Source organism: Spodoptera frugiperda, chromosome 7 (genome assembly GCF_023101765.2).
Source record: "Spodoptera frugiperda isolate SF20-4 chromosome 7, AGI-APGP_CSIRO_Sfru_2.0, whole genome shotgun sequence".
In the NCBI taxonomy this organism is placed as follows: domain Eukaryota; kingdom Metazoa; phylum Arthropoda; class Insecta; order Lepidoptera; family Noctuidae; genus Spodoptera; species Spodoptera frugiperda.
Window position 1 is genome coordinate 10,931,281 of NC_064218.1, and position 25,514 is coordinate 10,956,794.

General features: G+C 38.4%; 4 protein-coding genes across 9 annotated transcripts in view; 1 reads left to right on the forward strand and 3 right to left on the reverse strand.

The window, feature by feature from the left end:
• LOC118265741 (E3 ubiquitin-protein ligase NEDD4) overlaps positions 1-11,785 on the reverse strand; it is a 38,897-nt gene extending 27,112 nt beyond the window's left edge. For 2 of the 5 annotated variants that reach the window (XM_050695100.1, XM_050695099.1), the window contains exons 1-2: positions 11,360-11,785; positions 5,251-5,330 (exon numbers count right to left, since the gene is read on the reverse strand). In XM_050695100.1, the coding sequence (XP_050551057.1) occupies positions 5,251-5,330; positions 11,360-11,527 (248 nt within the window). In that variant the 5' untranslated portion in view covers positions 11,528-11,785. Of the gene's footprint in view, positions 1-5,250; positions 5,331-10,508; positions 10,848-11,359 lie in introns of those variants that run through there. The other 3 variants (XM_050695101.1, XM_050695103.1, XM_050695102.1) reach the window with 3 other exon arrangements.
• Positions 11,786-14,437: 2,652 nt separating this feature from the next.
• LOC118266032 (CCR4-NOT transcription complex subunit 11) lies at positions 14,438-23,321 on the forward strand. 2 transcript variants are annotated; one of them, XM_050695121.1, is made up of 10 exons: positions 14,438-14,633; positions 14,714-14,805; positions 15,085-15,308; positions 15,634-15,794; positions 16,028-16,175; positions 16,855-16,986; positions 17,491-17,682; positions 18,198-18,337; positions 19,441-19,606; positions 20,184-23,321. In XM_050695121.1, the coding sequence occupies exons 1-10, from the start codon at positions 14,590-14,592 to the stop codon at positions 20,313-20,315; spliced, it is 1,431 nt and encodes a 476-aa protein (XP_050551078.1). In that variant the 5' UTR covers positions 14,438-14,589; the 3' UTR covers positions 20,316-23,321. The 2 variants fall into 2 exon arrangements, with proteins under 2 accessions (XP_050551078.1, XP_050551077.1); XM_050695120.1 differs by having other exon boundaries at positions 14,442-14,633; positions 17,488-17,682.
• On the reverse strand, positions 23,317-25,348 carry LOC118265764 (acyl-CoA-binding domain-containing protein 6-like). Its single transcript, XM_035578917.2, has 2 exons — positions 24,621-25,348; positions 23,317-24,268 (listed from the first exon to the last, which is right to left on the reverse strand). The coding sequence occupies exons 1-2, from the start codon at positions 25,251-25,253 to the stop codon at positions 23,489-23,491; spliced, it is 1,413 nt and encodes a 470-aa protein (XP_035434810.1). The 5' UTR covers positions 25,254-25,348; the 3' UTR covers positions 23,317-23,488.
• Positions 24,267-24,696, reverse strand: LOC118266030 (SRA stem-loop-interacting RNA-binding protein, mitochondrial-like). The gene has a single exon (XM_035579372.2). It carries the CDS (start codon positions 24,551-24,553, stop codon positions 24,296-24,298), a length of 258 nt encoding a protein of 85 aa, XP_035435265.1. The 5' UTR covers positions 24,554-24,696; the 3' UTR covers positions 24,267-24,295.
• Positions 25,349-25,514: the final 166 nt, after the last annotated feature.

Here is a 25,514-nt window from a genome sequence, read left to right on the forward strand (position 1 = left end):
TCTCCGAAGGTAATGGCAAGGTGATGACTTTGTATCAGTTGTAAGTTCACTGCTTATTTCTTTTCAATCGCAACTCGGTATCTCAAATTGTTTTAGTGTGTTTGGATATAGGTGTGCACTCTCTTAGGTAAATGCGCATATTTTTATTCTTTAAAATATAGCAGTTTATGGAAGTCAGTCAAAATATTGGTTCATACTCTATCTAAAATGTAGACTGCCTCGTCGAGAGCGTCGACCAAAGTCTGGAGTGATCATTGACCTGATTGAAACCTCAATATTAGCATGTTGGAGTCTGGAACTATCAGACTCGCAAACTATCACATGGGGACCAATAATTAGCGATAAATGGCAATTACCTACATATAATATATGCCCTTCATGTCTATACTTTCATGGTTAACACCAATATACGTCAAAAGTAAACGCAAATAAGACTAATCCAAAGCCATATCGCATACCTCCAAGACCTTGCTAAATCGCACTAAGCACGTACAACGTTTACATAAAAATCATGATCATCATCATCAGCCTATAGCAGTCCACTGCTGGACATAGGCCTCCCCAATTGTTCGCCACTTTGTTCTATCACTAGCGACTCGCATCCAGCTCCTGCCAGCCATCCTGCGCAGATCGTCACTCCACCTCGCCTGGGGGCGTCCTACACTACGTTTACCGAGACGCGGTCTCCACTCCAGGACTCGCTTACCCCAACGGTTGTCGGTCCTGCGGCTAATATGGCCGGCCCACTGCCACTTCAGCTTGCTGATCCGGTGGGCTATGTCGATCACCTTGGTTCTCTGCCGAATCACTTCGTTTCGAATGCGATTCCGGAGAGAGACACCGAGCATAGCCCTTTCCATAGCTCGCTGAGCGACTTTGAGTTTGTGGACCAGTCTAGCCGTAAGTGTCCACGTTTCGGCACCGTATGTCATTACGGGTAGGACGCACTGGTTAAAGACTTTCGTCTTTAGGCACTGTGGGATTGACGATGAGAAGACCCGACGGAGTTTTCCGAAAGCTGCCCAACCCAACTGAATTCTCCTATTCACCTCATCCTCAAAGTTGTTTCTACCTAACTGCAACGTTTGCCCGAGGTAGACATATTTCTGAACAACTTCGAGGACGGCTCCGTGAATCGCAATCGGTTCCGGTAGAACATGTTCATTGAACATGACCTTGGTTTTGTCCAAGTTCATCCGTAGGCCGATGCGTGCAGAGGAGTCAGCCAGGTCGTTCAGCATCCCTTGTAGGTCCTGCAGCGTTTCTGCCATTATGACGATATCATCTGCGAATCGCAAGTGAGAGATGTGTTCGCCATTGATATTGATGCCACGTCCTTTCCAGTGCAGCGTCTTGAACATATCCTCCATTGCATTAGTGAACAGTTTCGGGGATATGACGTCCCCTTGTCTCACTCCTCGATGCGATGGTATGAGACGTGTTTGCTGATTCTGTACTTGGACGGACATAGTGGCGGCTTCGTAAAGACATCTCATCACTTGGATGTATCGCCAATCAACCTGGCATCGCTGCAAGGACTCCAGGACAGACCAGATCTCTATCGAGTCAAAGGCCTTCTCATAGTCCACAAATGCTAGGCACAGGGGCTGATTATACTCTTCGGTTTTCTGTATAATCTGCCGCACTGTGTGGATGTGGTCTATGGTGCCGTATCCGCTCCGAAATCCAGCCTGCTCCGGTGGTTGGAATTCGTCGAGTCTTCGCGCAAGACGGTTCGTGATCACTCTTGAGAACAGCTTATAGACGTGGCTTAGAAGCGAAATGGGTCGATAGTTCTTCAGAAGGCTTTTGTCCCCTTTCTTGAAGAACAAGACGACCACACTTCTGCTCCACGCCTCTGGAGTTCTCCCTTCAAATAGGACAGCGTTAAAAAGCTTTTGGAGCTCCCTCAGTACGGGTTTGCCTCCAGCCTTTAGCAACTCTGTGGTAACGCCGTCCTCTCCAGGGGCTTTTCCATTTTTAAGCTGCCCAAGAGCAATCTCGACTTCGCCAATGCTGACTTCTGGCAGGTCTTCGGTGAAATGGCGCGTTAATGTAGCTCTAGAGTCCTCATTTTCGGGATCAGGACGAGATGCATGCGAAGCGTATAACCGGCTATAGAAGTCCTCTATTTCCGAAAGAACCGCCGGCTTAGAGGCAACAACTTCTCCAGTTGCTGTGGTCAGTTTCGTCAGGTGGCTTCTGCCGAGAGATTGTACGAACACCTTAGACCCCCGATTCTGCTCGATGGCTTTTTCAATAGAAGCGGTATTAGAGCACCGGAGGTCGTGTCGCACGCGTTTGTTGATCTCCCGGTTCAGTGCTCGTTTTCCTGACGAAGTGACGGGTGGGTTTTCACGTCGTTGCCTCATCAGCCCCAGGGTCTCCTCGGAAAGTTTAGACTTCCTGCCCTTACGTCGCATGTTACAGAATCTCGTACCTTCGTCCCTGAGGACTCGAACTACATTTTCTAGGTTCTGGTTAACGTCCGTTGTGGTTTCCAAGGCAGCAAATCGGTTTTCCAGATTAAGCTGGAACGTTTCAGATCCGGTGATGGTTTGGAGCATAGTAGGTCGGAGCCTGGACTTCATCAAACGGACACGTTCGGCTTTAAAGTCGATATTCAGAGTGCCTCGGACAAGTCTGTGATCACTGCCGGTGTTAAAACTGTTGATCACGGAGACATCTCTGAATATGTATCGCCTGTCCGCTATGATGAAGTCGATCTCATTTTTTGTCATAGTGTCGGGGCTCCGCCAGGTCCACTTCCTTTGGGGCTGCTTTTTGAAAAACGAGTTCATCAAGAACAGCCCCTCCCGTTCGAGGAAGTTGACCAGCATCCGCCCCCTATGGTTTCTGGCTCCAAAACCATGGGATCCTACTACCGATTCACTGCAATTCTGTACTCCCACTTTAGCGTTAAAGTCTCCCATGACAACATTGTAGTGGGTCTTAGTAGTGAAGTGGAGGGCCCTCGATATGTCATCGAACATTTCCTCCACCTCATCATCTGAATGTGCCGAGGTCGGTGCGTACACTTGCACCACCTTAAGGCTGTACCTCTCGGTGAGCTTGATAATGAGGTACGCTACCCTGCTCGACACACTAGATATTTCCACAACGTTATCAGAGAGAGACTTATTGACCAGAAACCCGACGCCACCTTGGGATTGTTGGTCTCCCTCTCGGAAGTACATTAGGTGGCCGGACTCTAGGGTGACGGTGTCCTCCCCCTCTCTTCGGACTTCGCTTAACCCCAGAACGTGCCACCTAATCTTCCCAAGCTCCACCTCCAGTTGCGCCAGATGCGAGTCAAGCCGTAGTGTGCGTCCGTTGTACGTCGCCAGGGTCAATTTGTTTTGGTGGCCTCCCATAACCCGGGGATTCTTCGCACCCCCTGCCCCGCCGCTACCATGACCGCCACCGTGGCCAGGCCTAGCGGGGCCGCCGGGAACTAGGGGCCGCGGCCTTGTTCTTTTAAACATTGGAGGAGTTGCCCGTAATCGCCACGCTGGGCAGGCGGGTTGGCGATCGCAGGGTGTAAACTTCTCGCACCAGTGATGCTGCTGCCCATCATTGGCCTGTAATTTAGTTTACGCCTTAGTAGTGATGGTTATCCCGCCATCAGTCGGTCGCCAGAGCCTCGTTCGCTAATCGGCAGGATGCACCACGGGCAGGTGAGGTTGGCATTTGGGCAATATGGTGGTAGTTCACCCCTTACACCCCCTCATGATAAAATATAACAATTTGAATACACAAACAAGCGCGGCTCATTCAAACATAGATACCTCTACTTCGGAAAATTATGTGATAGTGGGCCAAATGATTACTCATAATGGTTAATGAAGTAATGCTAATTACTTTTACAATGACTAATAGGTACGTCTCAAGTTTTACGTCCGTTTTGGAAAGTGTTTGATTTATCATATCAGTAATAAGACATCCCCTTCCACTACTGAATATAATGCTCCTCCAATGACTACCACGTCGGTCTTTGTAATATTTCCATTTAATTTATCGATCACTAGTTTCTGCCAACGGCTTCGCCCGTCCCCGTGGGATAAAAAGTAGCCTATGTGTTATTGCAGACCATAACCTATCCCTATTCCAAATCTCATTCCAATCCCTTCAGTAGTTTTAGCGTGAAAGAGTAACAAACATACAAACTTTGGCATTTATAATAAATATTGTAGTAGAATTCATAGATCTATCAAATAAGAACACAAATTTTAGCAAGGTGATCTGGGTTCTACCCAATAGTTTCATTTTTTCATAGCGGGGTCGAGTCTGGAATTGAATTAGTAGTTAATCAATTGGTTTTCCCTCTATTAAATGACACTCGACACAAAAATGGGTTTCCTTTTGGAGTATCTAATGTTAGCCTGCCTGTAATACCAGATCTTATCATCTTCTTATAAATATTGCCTACTAGCCTCAGCCAGCGGCTTCGCCCCAGTCTGCATAAAAAGTTTCATCAAAATCCGTTCAGAAGTTTCAGCGTGATTGACGAACAAACATCCGAACATTAACATTTATATAATATTCGGATATTTGATACTAGTGTGATCACGATTTCCTCAGAAAATGAATCCTTTTTTTAAGATTTCTGTTAACTATGACGAAGTTACTGACGTCACAAATATAGTAATCTTGGAATTATTTAACTGATTTATTCTGACGTAGTTAAGCGTCACATTTTTCTAATCGTAGTTTTAACTGCACGGTTGGCGCGGTGACTGGGCAACCGGCTGCCAAAAAACGTGTCGCGGGTTCGATTTCCGCACGAAGCAAATCTTTGTGTGATCCACAAATTGTTGTTACGCGTCTGGGTGTAATGTGTATGTGAACTTGTATGTTTGTCAACGCATCCACGACACAGGAGAAAGTTCTAGTATAGGGTAAAGTTTAAAAAAAACAAAAAGGCAATTCAATTATTTATAGGAAATCTAATTGAAACCACACCAATGACCTCTGGTTTACTGCTCCCAAGAACGATAGTTGACTGGCATATTTATTAGAGCGACGGTAAATTAAAGAAGTTACTTTTTTTTCTCGTTAAAGTCAAAGGCATTTTTAAACGTCAAAGCAAATTTTATAATATTACAAACGTCTGTATGTCCATCAGTTCCCTAGCGACTCAGTATGGTTACTGTATCTCTACTAACTTAATTAATTTTATTTTTTGTTACCCACATACTAAAATAACTTGGCTGACTGTACCAATAAGGAAAAAATCTGTTAAAAACTTACCTAGCACCAAATATGTCCTTTTTCGCCAATGAGTAAGCTCCTACAATCCTTAAACGAAGTAGGAAGCTATTCTCATCAGTCTGAAAATAAAAAACAAAAAATATATTATAACTTTCGTGAGACATACTAAATTAATGCTACTGGCAGTAGCAGAGTGACAGTTGTGTTTCGCGGAATGCTGCTCATGAGCCTCTAGCATGGCTTGAAACTAGTCGAGTTCCTCGTCAATCAGTTACGTGAGTAAGCCGATAACATAATAATTAATTTTTATACACAACGAAGGGTCGAGTGGTCGCATGTGCGACTGCCCAGCAAGAGGTGTCCTGTTAAATTCCAGATTGGGTAAAGAATTAATTATTTTCTTTTAAATTCTTCAATATGGGGTAATAAGATGATTGGTGGATTTGTCGATGCCGCATTATGGACGGTTTTCATTGTTTCTAAGCAAATTCCCAACAAAGAAATAAACAAATTGTCATGTTAATTAAACTCTAGAGACAAGTTAAATGCTATAACAATATTTTAGACCTAACCAGACACTACACAACCCTGCATTACCTAATTACATTATTACATTATGTAAATAAAAACATAACACCTTGGGAATTCTATTAAACACTAGACAAGTAGAGTGACCAGCAAGTCAACCTATAACACAAATATTATATCTTTCATGAGACATACTAAATTGACACTTTTTTATTTGCTTAACATTCTCTAGATTTACATTTTTAAATACTACACATATAAAATAAAATAATATTTAAAAATATAAAAATAGGAGCCGACCAGTAGCGGGAGCATGGTCCAAGCCACCGGTGGTTAGGGCTCCAGAGACAGAAACCTCCTCACAATACGTGCCGTTTCGAGGAGTACTGCCTTCTGCATCAGGCCCTTGATCCATCCGCCCATGCCCAGCCTCCTAAGGTGGTTGTCGAGGCTGTTGGGAATTAATCCATTGGCCGACACGACTATCGGCACAACGATAGCCGAATCCACATTCCACATGTCGACAACCTCGTGAGCCAAGTCAAGATATTTTATTTGTTTATCTTTTTCAGCTTTCACGAGGTTCTCGTCATGAGGGATGGTGATATCGATTATCATCGTGCGGCGCGCTTGTCGGTCTATCACCACTATATCAGGTTTATTGGCTACAATAGTCCTGTCAGTGATGATAGATCGATCCCAGTACAACGTGATATGGCCGTTTTCGAGAACTGGATCGGGCACATACTTGTAGTATGGAACCTCAAACTCAACAAGTTGGTACTGCAAAGCAAGTTGCTGGTGAATAATCTTGGCCACCTGATTATGTCTATGCAAATATTCACCATTAGCCAAACGACCACAACCAGAAATAATATGTCTTATGGATTCACCAGGACTATGACATGCCCGACATATGTCAACGGTCCCATCCTTAATAATATATTTCCGGTAGTTATTCGTAAGGATAACTTCGTCCATAATTGCACAGACAAATCCTTCAGTTTCTCCAAAGAGATTACTGAATCGTAGCCAAGATACGGACGCTAGAAAATCTACACTGGGTCCATGAAGGGCCCGGAAGAAGCGTCCGTGGAGCTCCTTGTTATGCCATACCTCCTTGCGGTCATTGACGCTTAGTACCACAGGTTTGCGCCAGTTCTCTTTTGCTAAAGATAGTGGAGTGAATCCATTGTCCACTGCCGCTACTTCTCGATGCATACCCTCGTTTACTTTCAGGAAATATTCCCTGAGGTTGCACACCTCACGGTTATGAAGGGTCTTAGCATTTAATAAGCCTCGACCTCCACATTTCCGCGGGATGTACAACCTCATGATCGATGAACGAGGGTGATGCATACGATTTGCAGTCAGCAGTGTTCGGACTCGCCTATCCAGGGTGTCAAGTTCAGTCTGAGTCCACTTGAGTATACCAAAAGAATACATCAGAACCGGCATGACCCAACCGTTATAGGCTCGCACCTTGTTTCCGCCTGATAATGAACTTTTCAGCACTTTATTCAGGCGGCCAAAGAAGCGTTCCCGTAACGATTGCTTCATGTCCGGTCCATTAATGCCTAATCCCTCTGACATACCCAGGTACTTGTAAGTATCATTTGCGGAGAGCGCTCTTAGTTTTGTGAAATCTGAGAGTTCTAGACCCTCAGATTCCACAATCCCTCCTCGCTTCACATGCATGACAGCACATTTATCTACTCCAAATTCCATTCTGATGGAACTACTAAATTTTTCAGTTATTTTCAGTAATTCCATCAGTTGTTTGTTATTTGGAGCAAACAACTTGAGGTCATCCATGTAAAGCAAGTGGGATATGACTAGACCCCTTCTCCGCAAAGGATAGCCTAGCCCTGAAGCCTCCAATAAAGTACTGAGAGGATTCAAGGCCAAGCAGAACCATAGTGGGCTCAGACTGTCACCCTGGAATATTCCTCGCACTATCCTTACAGGTTCTTCACTCCCTTGGATTTGTCTACATCCCGGATAGCAAAGCACAGTACTCCATTGCCTCATACATGACTGCAAGAAGGCGCGTAGAGTTGCATCTATTTTATACAACTCCAGCACCCTCATAAGCCATGTATGTGGCACAGAGTCATATGCCTTTTTATAATCTATCCAGCATGTAGACAAATTCTTTCGGGACCGACGAACCTGTTGGCTTACAACCATATCAATGAGGAGTAGCTCCTTAGTTCCACGAGACCCCCTCCTACATCCATTTTGAGATACAGACATAATGGAATATTTTTCAATATGATTTGTTATTTTTGTTCTCAAAATAGATGTAAGAAGTTTATAGACCGTTGGTAAACATGTAATTGGTCTATAATTTTTGGGTTCAGTGGAACTACCTGATTTATGGAGCAGATGGGTAACGCCTGTTGTTAGAAATTGGGGCAACGATCCAGCTTCTAAAGCTGCCTGGAACTGCGATGCTAAGCGAGCGTGTGAAACTACTAAATTAATTATTATGTTATCGGCTTACTCACGTAACTGTTTGACGAGAAACTCAACTAGTTTCAAACCATGCTAGAGGCTCATATTCTTGCCGATAACATAATAATAAAAAATAATAATTCTAGTAAAATCTAAGTTGTATATAGCAAGTTCTAATATACCTATAACAATATTATATGTATCTCATTAAACATTCATAATACAATGCAAACACAAACCAGAATACAATGACTCATCACACTAATTAGTATTGGGATGCACTATTCTTATATTATTTTAATTAATCTTTATCCTGATGCACTATAAATGTACAGGAACTAGGAAGCTAGCTTGTAAGTAGGATATTTATGTCTATACTAGTTACTGGCAAAACTACTGTTTGTCTGGTTTTTTAAACATTAAAAAGCCATCAAAAAGACGAGTAGAGATCTATTTTTCTTTGATTATGCGAGCAAAACTAGCTAGGATATTAATTGTTGTTTTAAATCATATATAGGGAAGTAAGTCTGTATGGCTTGAATTTAGTCGACTTCCTCATCAAGTAGTAATTTGGGTAAACTGATAACTGATAACCATGCATCATTAATTAATTAGCTTGGATTTATCCCGTTACTGGTACTGCTTTTTATATTTTTAAATGTTTTCTTTTTTTTCTAATTAAATATTTAAAAATGTAATTAACAAGTAAGGTAAATAAATAAAGCAAGGTAAACCAGCAAGATAACCATAATAATGAATACCTAAATCTGTTTCAAATGCTGATAATATGTCGGATTGGTAAACAATTTTAATCCATAGATATTTCTTAAAATAATATTATACAACAAAAAGAATATCCATCTATTTATAAGTACAGAGGAATATGCATAATGAGCTAATAATTAATTAATATGCACTAGGAAACCAGGAATGTGTTTTAATTTCCTTTATTCAGCATTATAAGGAAATTGTAAGAAGAAAATACCGGTTTATTTATTATTAATTAGGTAAGGTTTTTACTATTAGTATTAACAAGGAAAACAAAAAAAAAAACATTATTTACAAAGCAATAACTACTTATGGTCTTTTCTTTCTTAAACCTCCATGTTTTGTAAGAAATTAGAACTAGGTATCATAGAAAGAAATAAATACTATCAATACAATAGATGACTTTAAATTCCTATATAATTTTAGTTCAAAGAAACAAATATAAGATTTATTAATGAAGGTAGATGTTCATTAATATTTTAAATAGTATTAAGATAATTAAATCTTTAAATATTTGTATGCAAACAAACAAATAATTAACTAATCATCCTATTTCTATAATTTTAGTCAAACAATATTATTTTAATGGTTATTTAGGCAAACAGCTGTTCACTTATTTTATTGATTTAGGAAACAGGTACTTTGCTAAATGTAACTTGTTCTTAATTATTATGAGAATTGATGTTACCTTTGAAATATTGTTAAGGTTATCTATAGAATACTGGCAGTATAGATAATACAGTATTGGAGACTCAGTAGCCAATAGGAAGAAAAACATTTTGAACAAAAAGGAAAGAAATGTTAGGCAATTAAAATATTAAAATAATTATAATAGGAATTGCTACTGGCACATTTACTATAACAGATACTGGTATAAAAGAGTAAATGAAAAAAAATAGATTCCTTTTTTGAAAGTTTTGAAGATTGTGTGTAAAATGTTTGTCTTGTAATTTGTACAAGATGCCAAGGGGACATTGAACTGAAATAAATTATATCAATTATCTGTATAAACCTCTTTGCACATGCATTAGCAATTCACTAATTATGACAATGGGTATAAGAGTGGAGTGATAACAAAGTTGGAGTGCGGAGAGTATCTGTTTCCTCATTACTAATAGATAAAGCTGTAGAGAATGGAACTTTTTCTATTCATTTCAAGTAAAGATGCAAATTGTTGACACATGTTTTGTAGATAGATCATGACTAACTGTCAACACTGTAACATGTACAAGTCTAAAACATAGTCCCACAAAAAGAATAGCATGAATAGTAGTCGTGTTAGCTGCGCTATGCACGTAACATCAAGTTGAAGGGCAAATCTCATTAGGATAAGCCATACACCACCAACTCTCTGACCAAACTTCATACAACAATATTGTCATACAAAAACGCAAATGAATAAATTAAACCACCTCTTTCCGCAAAATAAAACGCATTAAAATGTTAATCGTTCACAAGGACGTGTATGTATTAGCGATAAATAACAAGAAGTCATAAGGAATACAAGTTTCTACTAATAAAGAAATTATGTTTTCGCAACTTACAAGAGTGTCCGACTGCCAAGCCATCACCCATGTGAAAATATACTAATAATTAAATAAAATTAGACACGATTCACATTCCTATAGCGACGTATCGGTTGAAAACAACTGTTTGTAAAATATTAGTGACACGTTCCTTTAATTGTTATTCGCCAATATAATATAGTGTCTTCTACGGGCTATCACCATTAGTTACACTTGTTAAGGCGACAATATAAAAATCTAAACACCAAAACTGCAACAATTATCTAGAAATACGTGATACACAAATAAAAAAACTAAAATATCACGGGGGATAATAATTATTTTCTGTGACAGGCTGTGCATGACAGTTAGTCGTGCGTTCCAGTTCCAACTTTCTTTCAGAGCATTTGATATTTGTCGTTTCCTTCTCTCTTAACGATTCTACAGTTAGAGAGAACGGACTAAACAATGCTTAAAAATCTACACCCTTAGACAGAAGTAACCTGTATTTACAAATGAATCATTTGCGCAGTACGTTTCATTTCGCGCAGCAAAACAGAAGTTGAGATAAGACGGTAAATTCAAGCATCAAAACAAATTATTTGTTTCTAGGTACATATTTATTTCAAAAATAATGCAATAATTGAAAAACCCGCATAGGTAGGTAATATATTTTTCATTCATTGCACAAAAAGTACCCAAATGGACAAAATTTACTAATAAAACCAAATTAATAAAAGAAAATCTTAAGAGACTCATTTGAAAAACAGTAAGAATTTCACAACATAATCATCACTCTTGCTTATCATTTTTATTTAAATGGTGTCAAAGATTAGGCTTTCTAAATATTTATGTCTTTTATCCTACTCAAACAACGAAATCATGGGTACCTGTGTCTGTAATGAATATCTTGGTTCATATCTTGAAAATCCGTTTTGCATGTACCGCAGGGACCAAGATGAAGATCTACTCCTCTGTGGCCTTTCTGCCCCGCTGGGCAAATCCAAGGGTCTTACGTTTTGCATCGACATTATGGTTACGGAAGGAGGATGTATCATTTCGCACAAAAAACGACAATACACTGCACCATCACTGCTCTAGGTTTATTTTTTACATTATCACAATAAAATGTTACGTTGATTTACAATGCTCGCTCTCTGTAAGGTGTAGAGGTGGCGCTGTTGTGAGCCATATGACACTGTAATCTTATCAGGACAAGAAACTGGTAAGATAAAAAAGTGTGCGTTTACAATTAGCGTTTCTGTGATAACTTTATTCGGCCGAGTCATGTGAAACGCAGCCGATTAATGAAGGATTTTTCACTCAAGTATTTGTTTGATAACGGTACCTATCAGTCATTATGTTCTAAATGAATGGTTTTGTTCTCAGCGTCTCCGACCCTATTGTTACGGCAATGACGAGGTGTTTGCTACTTGTTTACTTTGAATGTGTGCTACCTCTATGTGCTAAATAGTTGAGAGTAGGTCAAAAGAGACATGCGACGCGCGACGTTTGTAGTAGTTAAGATTGATGTTAGTTTAAGAGTTTGGTGTAAGAGCTGGGTACCCAATTTATTTAAAAATCTTTCCCATGTTTTTGCACATAAGTAACCTTTCAATAATAACTTTTACTCGTTCTTTCTCCGTCGTTTGTTATGACAGTAACTAGTAGTTTGTATCTACATTATATAGGTAGGTAAGCCTTAAGCCTATTCATGAATTAAGCTAAAGAATATAATCACATAGGTAATTCCAGAGATTACCGCTTTCAACCAAACAAACAAACTAATCAGCTAAGTAAAACTAGGTATAAACCTACGTAGATAATTGATTTTTATATCAATTGCATTACCTATTTTTCTTCCACATTCCTGATGATTTATATTTTGAAATTAAATCAGATCAAATGAAATTGATATCTTTTTAATGGGCCTTATTATACCTACATACCTATTGCGATCGGCACCAATAAAGCTAGACTGAATAGCTACACCTGCAATATCGACCAGGGATTCGTGCTCCACCGTAGGCCGCATCATCACTTACCATCAGGTGAGATAGCGGCCAAACGTCGGCCCATTTAACATAAAAAAGGAAATTACAAGTGCGTTGTTAATTGTATAAAATGTGTCATCATTTCCGGGGGACCCTCTTCTTTGAAAGCAATGGCGCATGAGCACGACATGTATCCAGATCTCTCTCTCTCTGCTCTCTTACTTGGCGAAACGCAGCATTACTACCTCATCACTTCACGCTGGTAAGTTGGCTGAATAGCTGGTAGTTCAAGGCTGAACAGGTCTTTTTTTTATTGTTAAATGGGCCGACGTTTGGCCGCTATCTCACCTGATGGTAAGTAATGATGGGGCCTACGATGAAGCACGTCTGCCCATAAGCACCCAGGTTATACCCATCAGGAAACACAGACTCCGGCAAGGCGTTCCACTCCCTAGCAGTTCGCACAAGGAAGCTTGAAGCGAAGCGCTTCGTGCGAGTGGGTGGGATATCCACCATGAAACGGTGACGCCTCGCCGATTGTCTTGTGGTTCGATGATGGAAAGGACTAGGAGGAATCAAGTTGTGCAATTCCCCCGCACACTCTCCGAAATGTATCCGGTAAAAAACGGAAAGGCTTGCGACCTTGCGCCTGTGTTCAAGACTTTGAAGCCGGGCCTCCACAAGCGTATCATCATTGATGAGCTTCTTGGCACGCCTTTCAATGTGTTCGAGCGCATCCAGCTGGTATTTAGCCGAGCCGTCCCAAAGGTGAGAACAGGTCTACTTAATCATGTTGCAACTAGTGCATAGGTACCTACTTACCGATTGTACATTGTAGGTAGAATATGTTTGACTCTACCGCCTAAAAACAGGTATATGAAATTAAGTTTATGGGGTACCTATGTCCAAGATAAGCAGCCTTCAAAATATTGTACGTAGGCCAAAAGACATTAGACTTCTAGTGATTGCGGCGGTAGTCATTGTATTTTTTGTTGAATAGATTGTACGACAGATGAACAGCCTTTTATTGCTAACGGTATCAGTTATCGCAACGAAAATATTAAGATCATTTGGTATGTAAACACTGTCAAAAACGAGACATATGTACGCCTTCTTTTTATATTTGTACATACATATTTCATTGTTTAATCTAGACCACATCGAACAACAATAGATAGTATTTTATGGTAAATACTAAAAATGAATTGTAGAAAATCTATTAAAACAACCCTTCTTACATTTACTAGGCTTTATGCGAAGTACCTACCCAGGCTAAAACTTCTATTATCTTGAAATCTCAATTTTAATAATTTTAAACTGATATGTACTGTTCTTTGAAAAATATTAATAACTTCCGGATCCGGACATAAATATTTGTTTAGATTTGGCATGTAGAATATCTAAATGCAATATTAGTATTAAAGTTAGTTAATTTAGATTTTTGCCTAGACTAGAAACTTTTTATTTGTGTGTCCCTATTCAATATTTACGACGTAGTTATTTGTAGACAACAAATTATTCTTTGTTGATGAATATGAATATTTATTTTATTCAAGATAAGATAGCAATCAAAGTAAAGAAGTGCATAGTTGATTACAAGTCACAACATGCTAATAGGTACCTATTATTTGTGGTGATTGTTTTAATTTACCAAAAATTTCAATGCGTTTTGTGATCAACCTAGCCTAGCAATCCTATCTAGCATGATCATAAGTATTTTTTATTGTTTAACTTATTGTTCACTTTGTTGCTAACCTGAGCATGAGTAATAATTTTAACTTATTCTGCTAAATATAATAATTAGGTACGCTTTGAATTAAAATACACAAAATAAAAAATGAAGGGTTCAGGATTTTAAAAAAATCATTTACAATTTCCCAAAATTCCTTTAGACAACCAATAGACAAGTAACAAAATCAAATCATTCAAAAGCTGTACTCTCATTCTCACTCTCACTCTCTCTTTGTTGTATTACTCTATGCTTTGTTGTCATTCATTTTGTCCATCTGTGATTTTGTCAAAGCTGACGCTTGAAAGCTTGACGTTTGAATGTTTTCAAAATATTTTGCACATAATCTGGATAAACAATAATAAAATCGCCATAAAATAGTGAATATTTTGCTAAAATGTCGCAGCATTTAGTGAATGAAAACAGTAAATACATTCTGGAGTAAGTTATCAGTCGTATCATAACATAACCTCTTAATTTTTTAAATACACAATTGTCTAATAATTTCTTTTTGTTTACAGCCTATTTTCGGAACAAACTGTTGACCAACAAACATTAGATTCTATATGTACCCAGGTTCAGAAGAAGTTCCCTAAATCGGACCATTTTAATTGTAAGTATCGTGGTATTAAATAATTGTATCGTGGTATTTAAAACTTTAATGTAGACCACCTTATGGTTTACTTTTCTTCACTTAATTATAATAACATGCAATTACCACAACTTTACTTTCTCTATATGAAGGTCTACGTGTGATTTGTTTAAATAGTTCCTCTGAAATTTGTAATCATTTGAATTTGAACATTCTATTTTGGGCAATGACAAAGCTGTGTATTCATTAGCTGATTAATGAGTGTCATATTATTTATTTATCTTAATATTTCTATTTCAGTATGTCTCCTCCTGTCATCATTGATAACCGGTGGGGATCTCTCCCTGCCTGGACAGCGAGTGGTGGCTCTAGCCATCATCTTTGATATCTACAAGTTAGACAATCCATTTGCTTCCTTGTTCCTACACCTGTTAGAAGGGAAGGCTGGCCTCCTTCCACTGTCTCCGCAGGAGAGACTGCTGATTGGACAGCTGCATGGATTTCTACCAGTCAATATTAAAGATGTAAGTATTTAATAAGTAAAGGATCCTTTATACCAAGGGAGTATTTTCTATTGTGTTTTATGTAGCAGCAATGAAGATGTTTAATGAGTATTTATCTGTATTGAATTAACAAAAGAGGGTTTCATTATAGAGGAAGGTAGATGTAGAATGAAGAGTGTAGCTAATAATACAATTTTTTGTTACTTTCTTCAGAAATAAAATAATATCTCAAAAAAATTACAAAAAGGCTGTCTGTTCTGTTCACACTTTTTCTAGTTTTCTCATAGCATTTATGATGATTCTGGTTTTATATTTTATACTTAACTCAATAATTCTATCTTTGCAGGTTATGAAGAAGTCAGCAAAGCAGGTGATGCTGACAGAGGTGGCTCCGAAGGACCTGGAGTTTGATTACTCATCACTACAGACCTTAGTTGCGGAGAGGGTTGCAGACATGAGCTCCATGGCGAGAGCGGCGGCGCCGGCGCTGATACCGCTTAGTGATGGGTTTGTTTTTATAAAATCAATAAATTAAATATTGCAATAGTTAACACAAATATTTTGTATAACTGACACACTACATACAGTTGTTTACCAGACATAGAATGCCTTCAGCATGTAGATATATTAGTTCAGTAATGTAAAATAGTAAAATATATTTCCCAAAATGCTTTATGCACATACATATAAAGTTAAGATTACAGTGACTAATAAAATATTTTGCAATATTTTCTCCGCAGGAGTCCACCAAACCGTATGGCGATGAAGGAACTGCTGGAGAACCTGATTTCCAACGACTACATGCCCCTCCACCGCACATTGAAGGCATCAGGACCTATCCCACTGCCCACCTTTTTGATGGATACAGCCGAGATTACTGCTGATAAGGTATTCTTTGTTTCTGTCTTGCTCATAAATCATTGCATAATCATAATCAGTTTCCTAGATACCATACTTTTTTTGGGAGAGGGATTTTAGGGATATCAAATAATCCATAAGATTGTTTAGCTTACGGATTATTTGTTGGTAATAAAGACCCCTACAACTCATGAAAAGTTAGAAGAGTCTTATTGGCCTATTGAAATAGGGCAACCAGAATCCAGAAATCTCACTCACACAGCTGAAAACAACATAATTTGTGTTGTGTTATGTCATTTTTCTGTGAGATCATGATTCTTTCACGTAATTAAAACCATTCAAAAACCCTAACGCATCATCATCATCATCATAATCATCAACATCATCATCCTATAAGTGGCCATTGCTGAAGTGCTGACCAAAGGCCTCTTCTCGCACGGAGAAGGTTTGAGCTTTAATCAACATGCTTGCTTTAATGCAGTTTGGCAATTTTAAACTTATAGGTAATTAGAAATATTATACATCCATTTCCATTCTCATTTCCATTCATAAGATGTTTCATTCATTAAGATGATTCATAAGAAGTCACATTGGTAGTTGCCGTTGGTAGGTTTCAAACCCACATTCTCATACATGAGAACTGGGTGTCTTAAACCTCCCGGCCACCACGACCGACAGTAGCGTTGAATAAAATAATAGTAACTTCCAGGCGGTATGGAAGTGCCTGGTAAACCGTGGAGCGTACATCCCGCTGTACGACACGGACTACGAGGGGCTCGTGGGGCTCCGGCCTGAGAAACTCGACAGGAGGCAACACACGACACAGCCACATAAGCCTAAAGTAAGCTGCTAGACATACAGACAGGACATTGACTTAAGGGTATGATGAATTAATTGAACATTTTACACTTAAGTACATGACAAGATTTTTGACATAATTTTTAATGTGTCATTTCTCTGTTATAATATAAAAATGATTCTCGAGAACAGCTGAACCGATTTCGCCGATACTTTTGTGTTGCGTTGTTTTTTCCTATGTTAGAAAAAAATAACAAATATGCGCAGAAAAATCTCCAAGGCGAAACAAAGTTCGTGGGACCCGCTAATGAATATATAGGTGTATTCCGATTCTTGCTCAGTTTTGTTGTAGATATATAAAAATCTGAGTTTTAATCTAACTTATTTCAGCTTCAAACAAAATGTAGTAGTAGTATACTACCATGTTTAGTAGTTCCCAGGTAGAAAAGTTGGTAATCTTATTTGTGTAGTACTCCTTTAGCAGTACTTACCAGTAGTTTACTTCAACCTTAGCATTAAAATAAACATTCTGAGATTACTTTAGCAGGAAGAGAAAAAAGAGAAACCAGAAGAGAAGAAAGTGGAAGAGAAGGAGGGTGTGAAGGCGGCCACCGAGGCCAAGGAGCTGACGGCGCTGGCGCTGCGCGGCGCGCTCAGCGTGCCCCACCAGCAGAGGCTGCTGGCGCTGCTGGACCACGAGCCCAACATCGTGTATGAAATTGGGATCACGCCGAACCAGGTAATATTTGGAAGCACTTTTCTTGACACTATATTATATCACTGTTGGATTTGTTTTTTATACTGTGTGGATTTGTAATGATACATGAGTAAAAACACATTGTTCAAAGTCTAAAATCGATTGGAAGAAAGCTTTAGATTCTAAGAATCGAAGCATAACTGGTAACCCAATGTTTGGGTCAGGAAGTAAAACTCCATTTGAACTGCTAACTATTTCGGAAATGGCTTCTTACCCTGAACCAGAAATAAAACCAAGATTTTAAATCTTGGTTATTTAAGGTACGCGTCCACACACCCGCATCGTACGCATCGCACGCAACAGATTTTAGTTTGTCTTGTATAGAAACTCATACAACTGCGTCTACTAATCCGTACGCACCGCATCCTCAGCAATGCCTACATGCAATGCGTACTGACGACGTCATACGTACGATGCGTACGAGGCGGGTCTGTGGACGCTTGCCTTTAAATATCTCATAATGCAATAAAAAACTAATGTTTGCTTATATGTGTCAGTTACCAGAGCTGGTGGAGAACAACCCGATGGTGGCCATATCGGTGCTGCTGAAGCTGATCCACTCGCAACACATCACCGAGTACTTCAGTGTACTCGTCAACATGGAGATGTCACTACACTCCATGGAGGTGGTGAACAGGTGAGCTTACTATACAATGCAGAATTTGACAGATTGAATTACGCAAAGAATTCTTTTTTACTTTATTTAGTCTATGAAAGATTTTTTTTATAAAACAGTAATACTTGAAACCAGTAATATAGCGTCAGGTCTTTAACAATAAACTATGAACCCAGTTAAATAATGACACTCATAACTCTTGATAACTACTATCATTAATTCGTTGTATGTCGGAAACACAATGTATTTTCTATTATGTATTATATACCGACTATATCGTGGGTTAAGAACTAGAGTAGCGTAAGGGCAAAAACTCAAAAAATTTTTTTTCACCATTCGCTTTTTCAATCCCCATATTTGTATGTGCCGAAAAACTGGAACGATGTAGTGTGTAGATTGCTTAGTACAATAATAACGCATAAAAATTAAACAAGTTTGTTTATTGCTAAAAGGAAGTATTTCTACTTACAATAATCTTGACATTATTTTGTCAATAAAGTTATGAGCACAACGATTGTAACTCGACTTACGAGCGAATAGGGCACCGAATTATGATTTTGTAGCCTTAATTTTTTCGTGCCAAATAAACGTAAGGAGCCGTTACTGCTTATGGGTCCTTGTTTTGTACGCTTCTGTAATTTTTCTCCGTGCCAAAAAAACGTAAGGGTGGGTTACGCTACTATGGCACTAAATAATTAAAGTAATGCAGTCCGTTATTATGACGTATGTCAACCAGTTTTAGAAAAATATATGTATATATATTTTTAATTTAATTTTTTACCATAAATTTACAGTATTCTGTAGCCAATAAATAAAGCTTTATTTTAAGTAAAAACCAGATATACAGATACTATAGATTTTGCCATAAAAGACCTACAAGTTGACGGTAGGTAAATTTGAGTTGTTTTTCGGCTCTCCTGAGAAGTTGTCATTTTGCCCTTACGCTACTCTAGTTCTTAACCCACGATATACTCCGATTATATACTCTTGTCATCATGGTATCCGAATACTTAATGATTCTTGAGGGTTTTTTCACCAGAAATGTGCTACGTAGCTATGCAACAAGCTTAACAAGCCACTAAACATCACAAAACACTAAATTTTTATCTTAAATTCCATTCCAGACTGACGACATCAGTAGACCTGCCGGTGGAGTTCGTGCACCTGTACATCAGCAACTGTATCTCTACGTGCGAGACTATCAGGGACCGGTACATGCAGAACCGGCTCGTGAGACTCGTCTGCGTCTTCCTACAGTCTCTGATTAGGAACAAGATTATTAATGTTAAGGTATGCCTTGATTCTATTCATATATCATTTGTAAAACTTAGTATGTAGATTGACAGGAATTTTTTTTAATGGTTTACGGCAACTGTTGGTGGAGTTAACTAAACTAAAGTTAACTTAACTCAAAAAAAAAAAGAACAAGAAAAGAGCAACTTCTTTTTAAAAGGCTGGCAACGCACCTGTGACTCCTTTGGTGTTGCGGGTGTCCATGGACGGCGCTGATCGCTTACCATCACGTGACTCGTCTGCCACCTATTCATTAAAAAAAAACTAATTTCAAGTTACGTCAGGAGCTTATAGTCATCAGAAGCGTTGCGCAGCAAATAAAGTGTGCGCGTTTTACAGCCAACTGCATAACGAGCAATCATAATCTATTTCTTTCAAAATAAAACAATGCATGTATACAATATGTAAAAAATATATTTTGAATTTATTATTATTATTAGATTAGATTTCAGCCATGATCGTCCCAGTACAGAGCAAAGGCCTTCCTTCCTTCTACTCTCTGTTTAAAGCTTTTTGCGGACAATCATTGTCATTATTTATTATTATTGGTTAATATCGTTTGTCGTATTTACAGGAACTATTTATAGAAGTGGAAGCGTTCTGCGTGGAATTCTCTCGCATCAGAGAGGCTGCGGCCTTGTTCCGGCTGCTAAAGCAACTCGACTCGGGAGACGGACTGGCACACAAGGAGGCCAAGGATAACTAGCATCTCACTATACAAGCGTATAATAAATACGCATAGATTTAAACATATACCATGAACATTATATATCATCATCATCATTATCATCAGCCTGTTCTCGTCCACTGCTGGACCTTATATAAGTAAACAAAATTATTCTTATTATAATAATTCTCTGTAGTTTTTATATGTGCAGATGTTTGTATGTTAAGGTATCCTAATATTATTTTTTTACAACATTGCCCCACACTGGTCTTCTCTCTTGTATCATCGGACATTCAGACCTGGAAAAACAATTTGTGGATGACACAAAAAGTTGCTTCGTACGGGAGTCGAACCCGCTACACATTGCGCGGCAGTCGGTTGCCCAGCCACCGCGTTAACTGCAGTCTTTCTTTAGATTTTTGCCTCTTTGGTGAAATGGTCGCAAGCGCACCACTTCTCAATAGTCGATAGTCGCGCGATGATCTAACTACATAAGTTTTGTTTTTCGAGAATTCTAGCCTAAATTGCATAAACTAACCTTACAGAATTGCAAAGTTCATAATATTGGGTATCTTAGTGTACCGGCACTGTCTCTAAAAGTTTCTATAATAAATAAATGTTATGTAGTAGATTTAAACAGTTGTATATTACACTGTATAAGATAATTAGCTAATTAAAATACTTTACTATAAGGATATTGACAAGTGGTCAAATTCTAAAACTATTTTTCTAAATATCACTTGATTTTTATATCAAGTAAGCCTATTATTATATCACTATCCATGTTTTCTCACAAATTTATTGAAATATTTATCACACTATAATATTATAAATGTGAAAGTTTGTTTGTTTGGATGTTTGTTCGTCAATCATGCTGTAACTACTGAACGGATTTTGATGAAATTTGTTATACAGATAGGGTATGAGCTAACTTGGGTGAAAAGATCCGTTTTTTCTGCCGCTGCCGCTGGCAGAAGCTAGTTATTTAATAAATAAAAGTAATATCAAAATAGTGAGCAGTATAGCAATGTGGTTGCTTTCTATTATATGGAACTTATAATTTGTGAAAAGTAGGTGTTACATTTAATATTTTCACATGTGCCTGCCTATCTCTGTGAGGAATAAAGGCGTAACGTGCTGTTAAGTAATAATAATATTATTGAATTAAACTAATAGTGTAATAATAACCAATTTTTATATAAAAAAACTGCAATACAAAGTATAATTTTAGGTAAACTTTGCTATGATAGATATTCCACTACTGAAGTTGTATTTGTAAAATAATAAAAAAGATAAGTAACCTATTAGTTACCAGATCGGTTAAAAGTAGTTCAGTTATATAATATGGCCCCGGTCCCATCTGTCCATGTAATGGACCACGCCATAAGAAAATTTATGGAAAATGCTGCGACGACGCTACGGATCAATAAGCGCCTCGCTTTAATGAAATCTATCGTAAGCGATAAGTTGAATAAGTACTAACTTGCCACGAATAGTTGTTTAGTGAAGTTACTGTTACCTCTATTTGATACTTTAACTTTTATTTGTACTCGCATATCGCTATTGTCTTCGTATTTTGAAAAAGTAAATATCCTTGCCGCGTATTTAATGTAATTGTATAATATTCTATTGAACCTAAGCTAAATATATGACACCACAGAGTAAATATACTTACCTATTTTTGTAAGAAACTGTCGTACTCAGAGACTTAATGATTACTTAAACTATTCCTTTCCTTAGTAACGATTTTGTTCGACTGGGTTAAGTAATCATTAAATGACTGAGTACGGCCGTAAGTCATATACCTATTTGTGTTAGTTTAAGGGCAAGGCACTCTAATAATTGTATTTTATAGCATTGCTGTTTCTAGATCAAATTAGGTGACAATGGACAACCATTGTCACCAATATAAACTAATTTGTGTCCCAAGCGCCTATTTAATTCATTGTTTAGTTGCAAAACCTATTAGCGATTGAGAACAATTTCATAAATATAAGTAAACATGTGTCTATGTTAGCAAGGTGAATTGAGTTTACGTTTTTATACTCATTGTCTACAAAATATTATTCTAAAATGTATGTCTAAATTAGTGCCAGCAAATATATGGGTCACATTGAAAAGTATATGCGCCTGTATAAACATGTATCCTTATATCAGGCCCATAGTAATGTATTATTAAGGATTATATTAATCGAAGTTGGGAGAATAGAAGGTGCCTGTTTGTTATGATTTTTATGTAAGTGGGAAGTGGAAATTTTGTGATGTGTCTGAGAATCCTATGAGAATATAGTGATAATAGTGAATTAAATATTGAGGAGTAGGTAATGTTTGTCTGTATATTCATTGAAGTTTTGATATCTGTGGAGAGGAGTGAGTGTACTCTTTTTTGATTATGGTACTGGAGTAGTTTTTATTTATCTTCCACTTTGCACATATTTTAGATGAAATTGCTATCCCCATGGTTTTTGTGTGCATTGCTAGCGCTATATTTCGACATATTTTATATCCAAAACATAAGTTTTCGAGCAATATAAATAGCACTAATAATGTACATGTAAAAGCTGGTTATTAATGAATACAAAATTACGTGTCTAGCTCTTGAAACGAATACTTCCTCAATGTACGTGAATATAATATGTAATTAGGTAAAAGTGCAAAAGTACTATTGAGTGTGGAGTATATGCCTTTTAATTGCAATAAACATTTATTTTTAATTTCTAAGGTAGAAAAACTAGCTCAGTACCTACTTTCAAGTTATGACTGATTTACTAGATTACTAATGAGTAGGTTGATTCTTCAAGTTTTAATATTTTGTACATATTGAAGTAATGTGTGGCTTGAGCAATAAATTAGGAATTTGTGTTGCCAGGATTTGAAATAATAGATATTTGCAATAGTAAAGGATCATTACAGTTACAAATACTTTTAATAAGAGAAATGAAAGAAAGAAATATTGTGTGAAAAGCCTTATAATAATACTTCAATTGTATTAATATAACTGTTATTGTGTGATGTATAAGTTAGCAATAAAACAAATATATAATATTCTCAGGTTTTATTATTATGAATAACTACAATAACCCAAAGTGATAATTCTAACTAAAACTTGCGCACAGTCTAATGGCGGCATGAATGAATGAAGTTATATTTTCGGTTAAATAGAAAAGGCTACACATTACAGCATTCATGCCACCAGTGGACTGTACCTTAATCTACTTAGCACCTTCCAGAACTTTTCGAATGTCGTCATCAGAAGCTAAGTCTAGTGGAGTGCAGTCATCCTCATCCTTTAGCAGTGAAGCACCAGCTTTCAACAAAATTGTGGTTGACTCAATGTGGCCACAGGTGGCAGCATAATGTAGAGCTGTCTGACCACATTCATCCGCTGCATCCACTGGGCACCCTCCTTCCAAAGCTGCTTTTAATGCTTCAGTGGCATTTCTGTCAGCAGCCCAGTGCAATGCAGAGAGACCATCCTCGTCCGTTTCATGACGAAGTTCTGGATGTTTGGAGAGAAGTTCTGTGACCCGGTCAGCACAGTTCTCTCTGGCTGCATCTAGTATGGACAATTCATTGTGTACCAGTTCAGGTTCTGGTGATTTGAGCATGGAAGATACAGCCACCCAGGCTTCTTTTACTCCCGACTCATTGTCATTTGATAGATCTGTGAGTTCTGGCGCATACTTCTGTACCAATGCAATATATTTCTGTTTAGCCTCATCTTGTGGCATGTCACGCAGAGAGTTCCATGCCTCCCACTTCTTGCGCCCCCTACCATCCAACCAGCCAGGCTTAGGAATGTTACATTTACCTTCAGTGCCTTGTTTGTACAGACCATACAGCTCTAGCAGTTGGTTGTTATTTAGTACATTTGTTAGTTTTCTTACATGATCAGATGCTGTGCTAAAAGATTTGTCTAATGGAGACTGTTCATCATCAGAGAAATCTGAATCTGGGTATTCTGGAAGAGCTTCTGCCATTGTAAAAGCTAACTATGGTTTAACTTTGACTGTTTATGTTTAACTATTTTGAACTTGAACAATTAAATTCAGTCCTTCTAATGTATGCACTTGCTTGTTAGTAGCATCTGCAGCAGCAGATGAGTTTGCAAACTCTATGAAGCCGTATCCTTTACTAAGGCCTGTAGATCGGTCAAACACTACTCTAGCATTTTGTACTGGTCCAAACTGGGAAAAGTATTCTTTAAGTTGGCGATGTCCAACAGTCCAGGACAGGTTGCCTACATAAAGGCGGGCTGCTCTTGCTGTGCTGGCCATAACCTTAGACTGCCACAATTTCAAGTAAATGTAAAGATCTATCTCCTACCAATGCTCGGTAGTCAACACCTGAACTCTCACTGAGCGAGTCCAAGTCCAGCAAAGCTCCCTTCAGTCCCCACTTCTTCAGAAGAGCCTCAATGGACCAGTCCGCGCTGCGTTCCTGGTAAGAACATAAAAACCGGGCGTCAGTGCCGTCTAGCAGGTAAGCGACTGTCGATAACACTTCTTCGAACTGAGAGGGCTCATAAAAACAATCTGAAGCTAATATTAAGTCTACTGGTCTAAGTGCGTGAACTTCTGATAGGAACAGACCCCAGGCGAGGCCTAGGATCTTTACGTCGCGATTGACGACGAGACCGTTGGCCTCACAACACGCAGACAGGTGCCGCAAGGACCGCGGCAGAGCGACGCTGTCAGTGAGCGTAACACGGGCGCCGCACTTTGCGGCTAAGATACCTGGCAGGCCAGTTCCACAGCCAAGCTCTAATACGCGGAGACCGCGTAAATGTCGTCTTTGCGTCCACAAATACCAAGCTAGTAAGGGTGCCGACGGCCACGTGTAGAACGAATAGCCAGCCGTCAGAAGCTCCGGTATAACTATCTCCAAATATTCACCTCGAGTGTCGCCGTTACTTGATGACTTGCCACGAAACACGAACTTTTTCAGCTGCCCACTTACAGACCTACCATCGCTCATTGCATAAGCATTCCTTGCGATAAAGATAAATAAAGAAATTAATTTTTAGAAGCCAAGTACTCGTAATGTCAGCCGTCAAATTTTCTATTGCCAGTTAAAAAATAAGATGGAACATAATACTTGAAACAAAATAAAAATTATTATCAAAGTATTGATTAACTCTAAACTTTAAGAAATCGCAAATCGTCCCTTTCCGCTTTCGAATTATGTAGGAAAAAGAAACATTTCACACAAAATACGTAATTTAAAATCACATTATAC